The sequence below is a fragment of the Leucoraja erinacea genome, chromosome 12 (assembly GCF_028641065.1).
Source record: "Leucoraja erinacea ecotype New England chromosome 12, Leri_hhj_1, whole genome shotgun sequence".
Lineage (NCBI taxonomy): Eukaryota > Metazoa > Chordata > Chondrichthyes > Rajiformes > Rajidae > Leucoraja > Leucoraja erinaceus.
Window position 1 is genome coordinate 38,546,971 of NC_073388.1, and position 13,091 is coordinate 38,560,061.

General features: G+C 44.0%; 1 protein-coding gene across 1 annotated transcript in view; it reads right to left on the reverse strand.

Moving 5' to 3' along the window:
- The window catches only part of LOC129702278 (uncharacterized), a 120,134-nt gene that overhangs the window by 14,051 nt on the left and 92,992 nt on the right, over positions 1 to 13,091 (reverse strand). The window contains exon 23 of the mRNA XM_055643985.1: positions 502 to 567. Coding sequence (XP_055499960.1) covers positions 502 to 567 — 66 coding nt within the window. The remainder of the gene's footprint in view (positions 1 to 501; positions 568 to 13,091) is intronic.

Consider the following 13,091-nt stretch of genomic DNA (forward strand, 5'->3'; position numbering starts at 1 on the left):
TCCTCCACCCCTCCCCCCTCCAACGCCTCCCCCTCCCATCCCTCCAACTCCCTCCCTTCCCCCCCTCTCTTCCCCTCTCCCCCCTCCCTCTGTCTCTACCCTCACTCTATACGCCCCCTCCGTCTCTAGGCGCGCCTGCAAGTTGGGGCTCTGCATCAGTGGATAGGGTGGATGTGGGGTAAAAGGAGCCAATGAATAATATTAATATAATATCAAGGGGGGTGGTTAGTGCATGTGGGGGGTAATTGGTGTGAGTGACGCCACAGGCCGATGCCCCCCCCCCCCCCCCCAGCAACTGCACATCGAGAGGACGGGACCCAATGGGTCCCACTTGGTCTAGTATCTACGAGAAGCCTCCCAAACACCACTGTTGCATCTGCCTTCACCACCACCCAACAGCGGATTAGTTATCTTATCATGAATTACATTTTTATGAAATTGTTTGGTGTTTCCATTTTCTTAATCAGCATTTCAGTTCTTACAGACTTCTGGTATTCCTACCTTTGGTTATTTCACCTGTACTTTCATTCACATTTATCAATTCAATGTCTATCGGTCTAGCAGATACTGTAAGAAAAGAAATTTGAGATTTTATTTGAGGCCACAAGGTACAGGCCCTTCGGCCCACAATGCCTGTGCTGTTTCTTCCCATCTCCACCCCTTTCTGCTTTCCTCAGAAACAGTTTCCTCCACAACTCCCTGGTCAACTCGTCCCTTCCCACCCAAATCACCCCCTCCCCAGTTACTTTCCCCTGCAACCGCAAGAGATGCAACACCTGTCCCTTTACCTCCCCCCTCGACTCGGTCCAAGGACCCCAACAGTCTTTTCAGGTGAGGCAGTTCACTTGCGCCTCCTCCAACCTCATCTATTGTATCCGCTGTTCCAGGTGTCAACTTCTGTACATCAGCGAGACCAAGCTCAGGCTCAGCGTTCGTTTTGCTGAACACCTCCGCTCAGTCTGCCTTTTTTTTAATATATATTTTATTGGCAGCAATTGTATAAAAAAAACTTACAGTTCTACAACTCTAGCACAGCTTCAAATTTTAACATTTTTCAAACAGAACATTGATTTTAAAAGAGAAGAAAGAGAAGAGAGACAAAAGGGAAAGAAAGAAGAAAAAAAGAGACATGTCCGTCGACCCACCCATGCGCACGCTCACCCAGCCCTACGATCAGTTTCGAATTTGTGATCAACCATTGTATTACTCCAGAAATTCAATAAAAGGGTTCCATATTTTTAAAAATTGTTCTGGTTTATCATTCAAGACAAACCTAATTCTCTTTAGATGTAGCGTAACCATCATTTCTGTAATCCACATCTTCACTGAAGGGACTGCTGTCTTTTTCCAGAAATTAAGTATGTTTTTTTGCTGATATTAAACTGTAATTGAGAAAGCGTCTTTGAGAAACCATAAGAATGCTACATAGTCCGATATTCCCAGTATTATCTATTTTGGGTCTGGCACTAATGGAGTTTTCAGTGTTTTGGAGGTGGCGCTGAATACCTCCGTCCAAAAACTTTCTATTTTTGTACACTGTACAAAACTGTGGGTTAAGGTGGCTTCTTGAGGTTGACATTAATAGCAGAGGTGAAACACTGGGGAAAATCTTGCTCAATTTGGTCTTTGAGTAATACAGCCTGTGCAGCACTTTGAACAGTATCAGGCAGTGTCTGGCATGTAAGGAGCAATAATGGATGTATTGTAAGCTTTCGTCCCATATATCCTTGGAGATTTGTTGACCCATCTCATCCTCCCATGCACGCCTATAAACCTCAGATGAAGGATGTCGATGTTTTGAAGGACATTGTAAATGTGGGATATCAACTTCTCTGTATCTGCATGTCAATTCAAACACTCATCGAGTTTGTCTGAACCTGCAGAGTAGTCTTGCCTGTATGTTCTCACAGTCCCTAACCTGGAGGTACCTGAAAAAATTATTAGTGTTCAGATCGTATTTCTCCTGAAATTCTTGGAAGGAGGAAAGAGTCCCCTTCTGATAAAGGTCTCCCACAGTGTTGATTCCCTTATTCTTCCATTGAGCGAAACCACATCCAAAGTAGAGGGTTTAAAAGGATTATTTGCATTAGGAAGGAGAGACATGTCTCTCAATTTGAGACTAAGCTTCAACTGTTTCCAGATACGAATAGTACCATGTATTAGAGGGTTATGCTCGTTGACTTATTCAGGGATATTGGAAACAGAACAATCGAGCCTATGAAGAAAGGCAAGCAATCTTCTCTTTCCATTTTTAGCCAGTTTACCTGGTACACCCTCCTCCCCAGGTACTTTCCCCTGCAACCGCAAGAGATGCAACACCTGTCCCTTTACCTCCCCCCTTGACGCCATCCAAGGACCTCAACAGTCTTTTCAGGTGAGGCAGAGGTTCACTTGCGCCTCCTCTAATCTCATCTACTGTATCCGCTGTTCCAGGTGTCAACTTCTGTACATCAGCGAGACAAAGCGCAGGCTCGGCGATCGTTTCGCTGAACACCTCCGCTCAGTCCGCCTTAACCTACCTTAATCTCCCGGTTGCTCAGCACTTTAACTCCCCCTCCCATTCCCAATCTGAGCTTTCTGTCCTGGGCCTCCTCCATTGTCAGAGTGAGGCCCACTGCAAATTGGAGGAACCACCTCATATTTTGTTTGGGTAGCTTACTCCCCAGCAGTATGAATATTGACTTCTCTAACTTCAAATAACCCTTGCTTTACCTCTCTCTCCATCCCCTCCCCCTTCCCAGTTCTCCCACCAGTCTTCCTGTCTCTGACTACATTCTATCCCTGTCCCGCCCACTCCCCTGACATCAGTGTGAAGAAGGGTCTCGACCCACAACGTCACCCATTCCTTCTCTCCAGAGATGCTGCCTGGCCCGCTGAGTTACTCCAGCATTTTGTGTCTACCTTCATTTTAAGCCAATACTCCCAGTGGTACTTAGAGAGAAAAAGAGACACGGGTGGTGGAGTCACTCAAGGAGGTCGGGCATCTCTGGAGAATTTGATAGGTGATGTTTTGGGTCAGGACTCTTCTTCAAATGGAGTAGGCACATACTTCAGACTGGGTACTTAGGGAGTGCTGTGTTGTTTCATAAGGATTCTATATAAGCAGGGTGATACAATGGTGCAACTTGTGGAGTGGTTCCTTACAGTGCCAGAGACCCGGTTCGATCTTGATCTCGGGTGCTGGCTGTGTGGAGTTTGCACATTCTCCCCGTTGATTGTGTGGATTTCCTCTGGGTGCTCAGCTTTCCTCCCACATCCCAAAGACTTGCGGGTTTGGAGGTTAATTGGCCTCTGTAAATTGTCGCTAGTGGGTAGGGAGTAGATGGGAAAGTGGGATCACATAGAACTAGTTACCAGGTGATCGATGGTCGGCGTGGACTTGGTGGGCCAAATGGCCTGTTTTCATGTTGTATCTATCAATTAATCCCCAAAAAATAGTTGATCTGGTCCTTGGCCAGCATTTAATGCCCAACCTAACTGGCCTAGAGAAGGTTGCAGTGAGTCACCTTCTTGTGCCACGATGGCTCTCCGAGTATAATTCCATCATGTTGTTGGGTAGGGACTTCCAGGATTTCGGCCCAATGACAATAAGGGAACAGTAATGAAGAGGAATATAGGGGTGGTGGTGGCCCTAGCATCTGCTGCCACTGTTCATCTTGATGGTAAAGGTTTTCGAACACTATCGGTGTAGGCTAAGGAAAAACTGAAGCGCACCTCGTATGTTGTAAATGCTGTAGCCATGGTGGAGGGAATGAATGACTCAGTTCACAAGCACACAACGGATGTTGCCTTCAGTGTGCACAGTAATTCACCTGAACATAGAGTGGGAAGCACGGTTTCCTGTTTCCTTCCACATAGTATCTTTTCATATGTTTCTGGACATCCTCCTACCTATGCAGAACGTTATGGTACAATACAACCACCAGCAGCAGAGAATGATAAAACAGACCCTCGTATTTTACTATGTATGCAGTTTATGCACTTCTGTCTCAGATGTGTTTTCAGCACATAAATGAGCACCTGTGTACCTGTCACAAGCTTGACACTGCATTCTAAGTCCATAGAACATGAAACATATAACAGTACAACACTGGAACAGGCCCTTTGGCCCATAATGTCTGCACCAAACTCGAAGTGAAGACTAACTCTTATCTGCCTGTACATAAAGCATATCCTGCATATCATTTGCCTATCTAAACTTCTCTTAAATGCCACTGTTGTATTTGCCTCCATCACCCATATAACCATATTACAATCACAGCTTGGAAACAGGCCATCTCGGCCCTTCTAGTCCGTGCCAAACACGTATTCTCCCCTAGTCCCATCTACCTGCACTCAGACCATTACCCTCCATTCCTTTCTCGTCCATATAACTATCCAATTTATTTTTAAATGATAAAATCGAACCTGCCTCCACCACCTTCACTGGAAGCTCATTCCACACAGCTACCGCTCTCTGAGTAAAGAAGTACCCCCTCATGTTACCCCTAAACTTCTGTCCCTTAATTCTCAAGTCATGTCCTCTTGTTTGAATCTTCCCTACTCTCAGTGGGAAAAGCTTATCCACATCAACTCTGTCTATCCCTCTCATCATTTTAAAAACCTCCATCAAGTCCCCCCTTAACCTTCTGCACTCCAAGACCTAACTTGTTCAACCTTTCTCTGTAGCTTAGTTGCTGAAACCCAGGCAACATTCTAGTAAATCTCCTCTGTACTCTCTCTATTTTGTTGTCATCCTTCCTATAATTTGGCAACCAAAATTGTACACCATACTCCAGAATTGGCCTCACCAATGCCTTGTACAATTTTAACATTACATCCCAACTTCTATACTCAATGCTCTGATTTATAAAGGCCAGCACACCAAAAGCTTTCTTTACCACCCTATCTACATGAGATTCCACCTTCAGGGAACTGTGCACAGTTATTCCCAGATCCCTCTGTTCAACTGCATTCTTCAATTCCCTACCATTTACCATGTACGTCCTATTTTGATTAGTCCTGCCAAGATGTAGCACCTCACACTTATCAGCATTAAACTCCATCTGCCATCTTTCAGCCCACTCTTCCAACTGGCATAAATCTCTCTATAGACTTTGAAAATCTACTTCATTATCCACAACACCACCTATCTTAGTATCATCTGCATACTTACTAATCCAATTTACCACACCATCATCTAGATCATTGATGTACATGGCAAACAACAGTGGACCCAACACACATCCCTGTGGCACCCCACTAGTCACTGGCCTCCAACCTGACAAACAGCCATCCACCATTACTCTCTGGCATCTCCCATTCAGCCACTGTTGAATCCATCTTGCTACTCCACCATTAATACCCAACAATTGAACCTTCTTAACCAACCTTCCATGAGGAACCTTGTCAAAGGCCTTACTGAAGTCCATATATACAACATCCACTGCTTTAACCTCATCAATTTCCCGAGTAACCTCTTCAAAAAATTCAAGAAGATTAGTCAAACATGACCTTCCAGGCACAAATCCATGTTGACTGTTCCTAATCAGACCCTGTTTATCCAGATGCTTATATATATTATCTCTAAGTATCCTTTCCATTAATTTGCCCACCACTGACATCAAACTAACAGGTCTATAATTGCTAGGTTTACTCTTAGAACCCTTTTTAAACAATGGAACAACATGCGCAGTACGCCAATCCTCCGGCACTATTCCCGTTTCTAATGACATTTGAAATATTTCTGTCATAGCCCCTGCTATTTCTACACTAACTTCCCTCAATGTCCTAGGGAATATCCTGTCTGGACCTGGAGACTTATCCACTTTTATATTTCTCAAAAGTGTCAGTACTTCCTCTTCTTTGAATCTCATAGTTTCCATAGCTACTCTACTCGTTTCCCTTACGTCACATAATTCAATATCCTTCTCCTTGGTGAATACCGAAGAAAAGAAATTGTTCAATATCTCCCCCATCTCTTTTGGCTTTGCAGATAGCTGTCCACTCTGACTCTCTAATGGACCAATTTTATCCCTCGTTATCCTTTTGCTATTAATATAGCTGTAGAAACCCTTTGGATTTACTTTCACCTTACTTGCCAAAGCAACCTCATATCTTCTTTTAGCTTTATAATTTCTTTCTTAAGATTCTTTTTACATTCTTTATACTCCTCAAGCACCTCATTTACTCCATGCTGCCTATAATATTGTAGATCTCTCTCTTTTTCCGAACCAAGTGTCCAATTTCCCTTGAAAACCATGGCTCTTTCCAATTTTTACTATTTCCTTTCAACCGAACAGGGACATAAAGATTCTGTACTCTTAAAATTTCACCTTTAAATGTCCTCAATTTCTCTTCCACATCTTTCCCATAAAACAAAATGTCCCAATTTACTCCTTTTAAATCCTTTCGCATTGCCTCAAAGTTAACCTTTCTCCAATCAAAAATCTCAACCCTAGGTCTAGTTCTGACCCACTCCATAATTATATTGAAACTAATGGTATTGTGATCACTGGACCCGAACTGTTCCCCAACGCATACCTCTGCCACCTGACCCGTCTCATTTCCTAACAGGAGGTCCAGCACCGCCCCTTCTCTAGTAGGTGCCTCTATGTATTGCTGCAAAAAACTATCCTGCACACATTTTACAAACTCCAAACCATCCAGCCCATTTACAGAATGTGTTTCCCAGTCTATGTGTGGAAAATTGAAATCTCCCACAATCACTACCTTGTGCTTACTACTAATATCTGCGATCTCCTTACATATTTGCTCTTCCAATTCTCGCTCCCCATTTGGCGGTCTTTAATACACCCCTATAAGTATTGCTACCCCTTTCCCATTTCTCAGTTCCAACCAAATAGCCTCCCTAGACAAGTCCTCTAATCTATCCTGCCAAAGCACTGCTGTAATATCATCCCTGACTAGCAATGCAACACCTCCACCTCTTGCCCCTCCAATTCTATCACACCTGAAGCAACTAAATCCTGGAATATTTAGTTTCCAATCACAGCCCTCCTGCAACCATGTTTCACTGATCGCCACAACATCATACTTCAAGGTGTCAATCTAGGCTCTATGTTCATCCACCTTTCTTACAATGCTCCTAGCATTAAAATATGCACATTTAAGAAACCCACCCTCTCTTATTCTCTGTTTATTGTCTTTTTCTTCTTTCTCCCCTACATTTTGGGTCAGAGTGCTACCCTTCTCTGCCTCCTGCCTCACACACTGACTGCTAGCTTTCCCAATTTGAGTCCCTCCCCCCAACCGTTCTAGTTTAAAGTCTCCCCAGTAGCCTTTGCAAATCTCCCCGCCAGGATATTGGTCCCCCTCGAGTTCAAGTGCAACCCTTCCTTTCTGTACAGGTGGCACCTTCCCCAAAAGAGGTCCCTGACAAAGTGTTCCAGGCACTCATCACTAAAAATCTTAAAAACTTGCCCTGTACATTTACTTTAGATTCCAGAGATATAGCATGGAAACAGGCCCTTTGGCCCACCGAATCCATGCTGACCAGCGATACACAAGAACTATCCTACACACTAGGAAGAATTTACAGTTACAGAAGCCAATTAACCTGCAAACCTATACATCTTTCAGTGTGGAAGAAAACCCAGACAGTCACAGGTAAAACATACAAACTCCATCCAGACAGCACCAGTAGCCAGGATCAAACCTGGGTCTCTAGTGTTGTAAGGCAGCAACTCTACCACAGCATCACTGTGCCACCCGGACCATTTGATTTTTTCTCTTTCACCTTCAAGCTATATCCTCTTGCCTTTGATATTTCCATCCTGGGAAAAGATGATGACTGTCCACCTCATCACTGCCTCTCATAATTTTATATACTTCTATCAGGTCTCCCCTCAACATCCAACATTCCAGATAAAAGAATCGGTCTGTCCAACCTCTTGTATCTAAATACCCCTAATCTTGGCATCATTTTGGTAAATCTCCTCTGGACCTTCTTCATCGCCTCCACGTCTTTCCTGGAAAGGGGTACCAGAACTGCATGCAATACTCCAAATACGGCTCAATCAAAGTTTTATCAATCTGCATTATGACCTCGACTCATACTCAATACCCCTACCAATGAAGGTAAGCATGCCATATGCTTTCTTTATCACTACTTGTGTTGTCACTTCCAAGGAGTTATAGATTTGGACCCAAGATCCCTTTGTACATCAATGCTGTAAAGGGTCTTGTCAGTAATTGTATATTTTAATTCGTTTTGGCCAGATTGGGTTCTAATTTTGGCGTCAAGCAAAATCTCCAACAATATATTGTATGAGCCATTCAGATTTCAGCATCTACTTTAATTCAGGTGGTTGCCAGCATTTCTGTAGCCTGGAACCTTTTATTCAGCTAAATGAGCAATTTGTAAAGCATTACAAAAACAAAACAAAATTTGCATAATTTTCGTACCATTATTGAATTGATGTTTGAAAATTGATGTTCAGTGGGAGACTGATAATGAAAATTGGATTCAAGGTTCAGTTGCAGGCGCTTTCATTTTCAATTGGAAAATTGCCACTTTCTTTGTGTACCAATGTTTGATTAAACAGGATTTGCATCTCATGTATTCAACAGGGGTGTGGGAAGAAGGTTATAGTTTACCGTTGCAAAACAAAAGCCCCACTTTGATGTTTGAATATTCATTTCAGTTTATCAATTTTAATCATTCTTTACTTTCCTCTTTCAAGATGTTAAACCTAGATTTAGCACACTTCAGGTTTTTTTGTTGTTAATTAGATTCACATAGCTAACTGTTAATAAATGGAATAATGCAGAATACTTGTAAATGAAGCAATGCTCAGTTTTATTCAGAGATTGGAAATATCCATGTGGGTTCTCCTAATATATTATTAGAGCAACTAGTTTCTGCTGAATTAGCATTGCAACTTCAAAGAAATCCAGACAATTCCTCCTCCATAATTGGATAGCTCTATCAGATGCAATACACACCTGCCAAAGCAAAGAACGGGCTGGTCTGCTACCAGTTCATGCTGGCGTTTATGCCAGATTTACGATTGGCCAGGTGTCACTGGGAGAGTTGGCTCTGTGGCTGGGGCAGCCATCGAATTTATGTGGCAGAGGTTCTGCTACAGAATTGCAGAATGGGCAATGGTAAAACTCAAATAATCCAGCACACTCTAGTGGTGCCACACTAGGATATTATTATATTACCACAGATAGCTGTGGAGGCCAAGCCAATGGATATTTTTAAGGTAGAGATTAACAGATTCTTGATTAGTCCGTCTGACAGGGGTTATGGGAATAAGGCAGGAGAATGAGGTTGTGAGAGAAAGATAGATCAGCCACGATTGAATGGCAGAATAGATTTGATAAGCTGAATGGCCTAATTTTTAATGAAGGTATTATTATATTAGTCTGATGTTCTTTTAATTGCTTATATAATGTTGCACAATATTTTGATACATTTTCCAGTGAACCTGGTCAACTGAAAGCAAAGACATGAGAAACTGCAGATACTGGAATCTTGAGCAAGACACAAAGGCGGCACGGTGGTGCAGTGGTAGAGTTGCTGTCTTACAACGCATGCAGCACCAGAGACCCGGGTTCAATCCTGACCATGGACGCTGTCTGTACGGAGTTTGTATGTTCTCTCCTTGACCACATGGGTTTTCTCAGAGATCTTCGGTTTTCTCCCACACTCCAAAGACGTACAGGTTTGTAGGTAATTGCTTGGGTTTGTATACTTGGTATAAGTGTAAGTTGTCCCTAGTGTGTGTAGGGTAGTGTTACTGTGCAGGGATCGCTGGTCGATGTGGACTCGGTGGGCCGAAGGGCCTGTTTCCATGCTCTATCTCTAAACTAAACAAAGTGCTGGAGTTACTCAGACAGCATCAGTGGAGAGGTAGGCAGGTGACATTTTGGGACGGGACTTTTCTTCAGACTGAAGAAGGGTCACAACCTGAAATGTCACCTATCAGATGCTGCCTGATCCACGGATTTACTCCAGCACTTTGTGTTTTGCTCCAGTAGACAGGGAATGTGGTTACTAGACACCAGAAAGTAGGCAGGGAATGTGCGAACCTGTGACAAAGCAACTGGGTGAAGAGCGTCGATACCGGGGCCCCAGCAAGTGGGAAGAAAGCACACCAAACATTAACTGATGAACAGGATGCCCAACCATTGGAGTTTCCATTGGTGTTTTATTGTATAAATGACAGAAAGTGCTCAAGTCCAGCCCGACTAGCAAGGTTGATCCAATTGGCTGTTTCGGTGCTATATATTTTGAGCTATCTCTAATGTATATGTTCAAACAGGTGATATCCAAACACCCTTGGTCATTGTGAAGAAATGGAGAACGGACCCATATTCTTTCTTCATGCAAATGATCTACTGAATGTACATGGGGAGTAAACTAAAATTTGAGACCTGTGCCCCTAAATCCTCTTTCTGCAAACCTATTCTGGTTTGCCTTTGAAGCCCAGAGATCTGTGCATTTCCCTGTGTTCCGCATAGTGCACTCACTCCTCCTTCCGTCAAACCCCTTTACACAATCCATCTTCCTTCTTCCGACTCTCTCTCCTAAGCAAACTTGCTTGTTCGAATCTTTCTTGCTGAATGTATGTTATGGATATAAAGAAAATCTGAGGATTCTGTACAGATCCGTGGGAAACTTGAGCAATCGAGCCAGAGAAAAACATTTTGTTCAAGGAGTATTTCTGGTCCAATTAAAGGCGTTAAATGGCAACTGCCAATAATTGTTGCAAATTTCAGTAGTTCTTGGCAACCTGTTGCACACTTTAGGCTACAGAGCAGATAAACAATAATGCAGTGTATGTGGGCGTGAGGCATGAGGGCTCTGGTGGGAGAAAGGTGGAGGGAAGAGGGTTAGCAGTCAGCGGTAAGATCAGAGACGGAGGGGTCATTAGGCACTCCCTAGAGATGGAAGTTTGGGCTGAGAGTCTGTTACAATGATTATACAGTAGGTAACGATCTGGATTAAGTTCCCACTGTTGGGCTGGGATTTACTCTACAAAGTCCCCTTTAAAAAGCATCCATCCAGGTCATGTGTAAGCTGGGTTGTTCTGGAGTGGCCAATGAGAGTTAGTCCATTGAACAACGTGTAGAAACCAAGAACTGCAGATGCTGGTTTATACCAAAGATACACACAAAGTGCTGGAGTAACTCAGCGGCTCAGGCAGCTTCTCCGAAGAAAAAAGATGGGTGACGTTTGAGTGATCATGGAACACTGTGCTCTAAATTCTCGGCAACACCAAGTGTTCCATGTGGAACCAAGTTCTGTCATGTACAAATGTGGACACAAAGGAACTCCAAATTTCTATTTTTTATCAAGATTATAAGGTGTTGGACTAGCTGAATGGGTCAGGTGACATCCTTCTGGGGAATCTCTTTTCTTTTGTAAACCAGCATCTGCAGTTTCTTGTTTCAACATTCTCTGTGGAGGACATGAATAGGCAACGTTTCGGGTCAGGAACCTTGAAAGGTCACTTATCCATGTCCTCTAGAGATGCTGCCTGTCCCACTGAGTTAATCCTGCACTCTGTGTTTTTTCTATGTGCAAATGACACAGAAATTTCCTGGACAGGACCTACAGTGAGGTTGTCACCCCAAGGATAGGGGAAGAACGAAGGTGTGTGACTGAGAGAAAGGGTGGTATTCGTGGAGTGCAGGGGACCCAGGTGGCTGGGCCTAATGAAAACAGGTACGCCCTCTTGGGAACTGTCGGGGGAGACGATGCTTCCAGTCCGAGCGGCGGACACGTCGGTGGCTCCAATACTAGAGATGGGACTCGACTGGCGTTGGGCAGAGCCATAGTGGTGGGTGACTACATAGTCAGAGGAGCAGACAGGGATTCTGTGGCAGCAGACGAGACGCTAGGATGGTCTGTTGCCTCCCTGGTGCCAGGGTTCAGGATGTCACAAGCCGAATTCAGAACATCCTCGAGAGAGAAGGTGAACAGCCGGCAGTAGTTGTGCACGTAGGCACAAACAACATCGGGAAGAAGAGGAAGGAGGTTCTCCAATGTGAGTTCAGAATGTTAGGAAGACTAAAAATCAGGACTTCTAGGGTGGTTATCTCTGGATTGCTTCCAGTATCTCGTGCTCGTGAGGACAAGAACAGGGAGATAGGGGATCTGAATGTGTGGCTGAGGGGCTGGTGCAGGGAGCAAGGATTTAGATTTATAGACCACTGGGATCTCTTCTGGGGTAGGGGTGACCTGTACAAAAGGGACGGGTTGCACCTTAACTGGAGGCGGACCGATATTCTGGCAGGCAGGTTTGCTAGGGCTACACATGTGGGTTTAAACTAAATAGTGGGGGGGGGGGGGAGGGATTGACAAATTGGGAGTATAAAGATGGAGTTGAAGGGCAAGTGAGTACAGGAAAAATTACAAAAGATTCTCGAATTAATGGGAAGGAAAGTTCGAGAAGGGATAAAAGAGTAAGGTCAGGGCCAATTGTGGGCGGTGCGAGGGGGGGACGTGAATACGGAGGTCAAAGTGTTGTATATGAATGCGCGAGGATAAGAAATAAGATGGACAAGCTTGAGGCTCAGTTAGAAATTGGCAAGTACGATGTTGTGGGAATTACTGAGACATGGCTGCAAAGAAGGCCAGGGCTGGGAACTGAATATTCATGGATATACCTCCTATTGAAAACACAGGCAGGTGGGCAGAGGGGGTGGGGTAGCTCTGTTGGTGAGGAATTAAATTCAGTCCCTTGCAAGGAGTGACATTGAAACAGGAGATGTGGAGTCAGTATGGATAGAACTAAGGAATTGTAAGGGTAAAAATACCCTGATGGGACTTATCTACAGGCCCACAAATAGCAGCCTGGATATAGGGTGCAAGTTGAATCGGGAGTTAAAATTGGAATGTAGTAAAGGTAATGCTGTGGTTGTTATGGGAAATTTCAACATGCAGGTAGACTGGGAAAATCAGGTTGGTACGGGACCCCAAGAAAGGGACTTTGTAGAGTGCCTTTGTGATGGATTCTTTGAACAGCCTGTATTGGAGCGTACCAGGGAGAAGGCAATTCGAGATTTAGTGTTATGTAATGAACTGGATTTTATAAAGGAACTAGAGGTTAATGAGCCATTAGGAGGCAGTGACCATA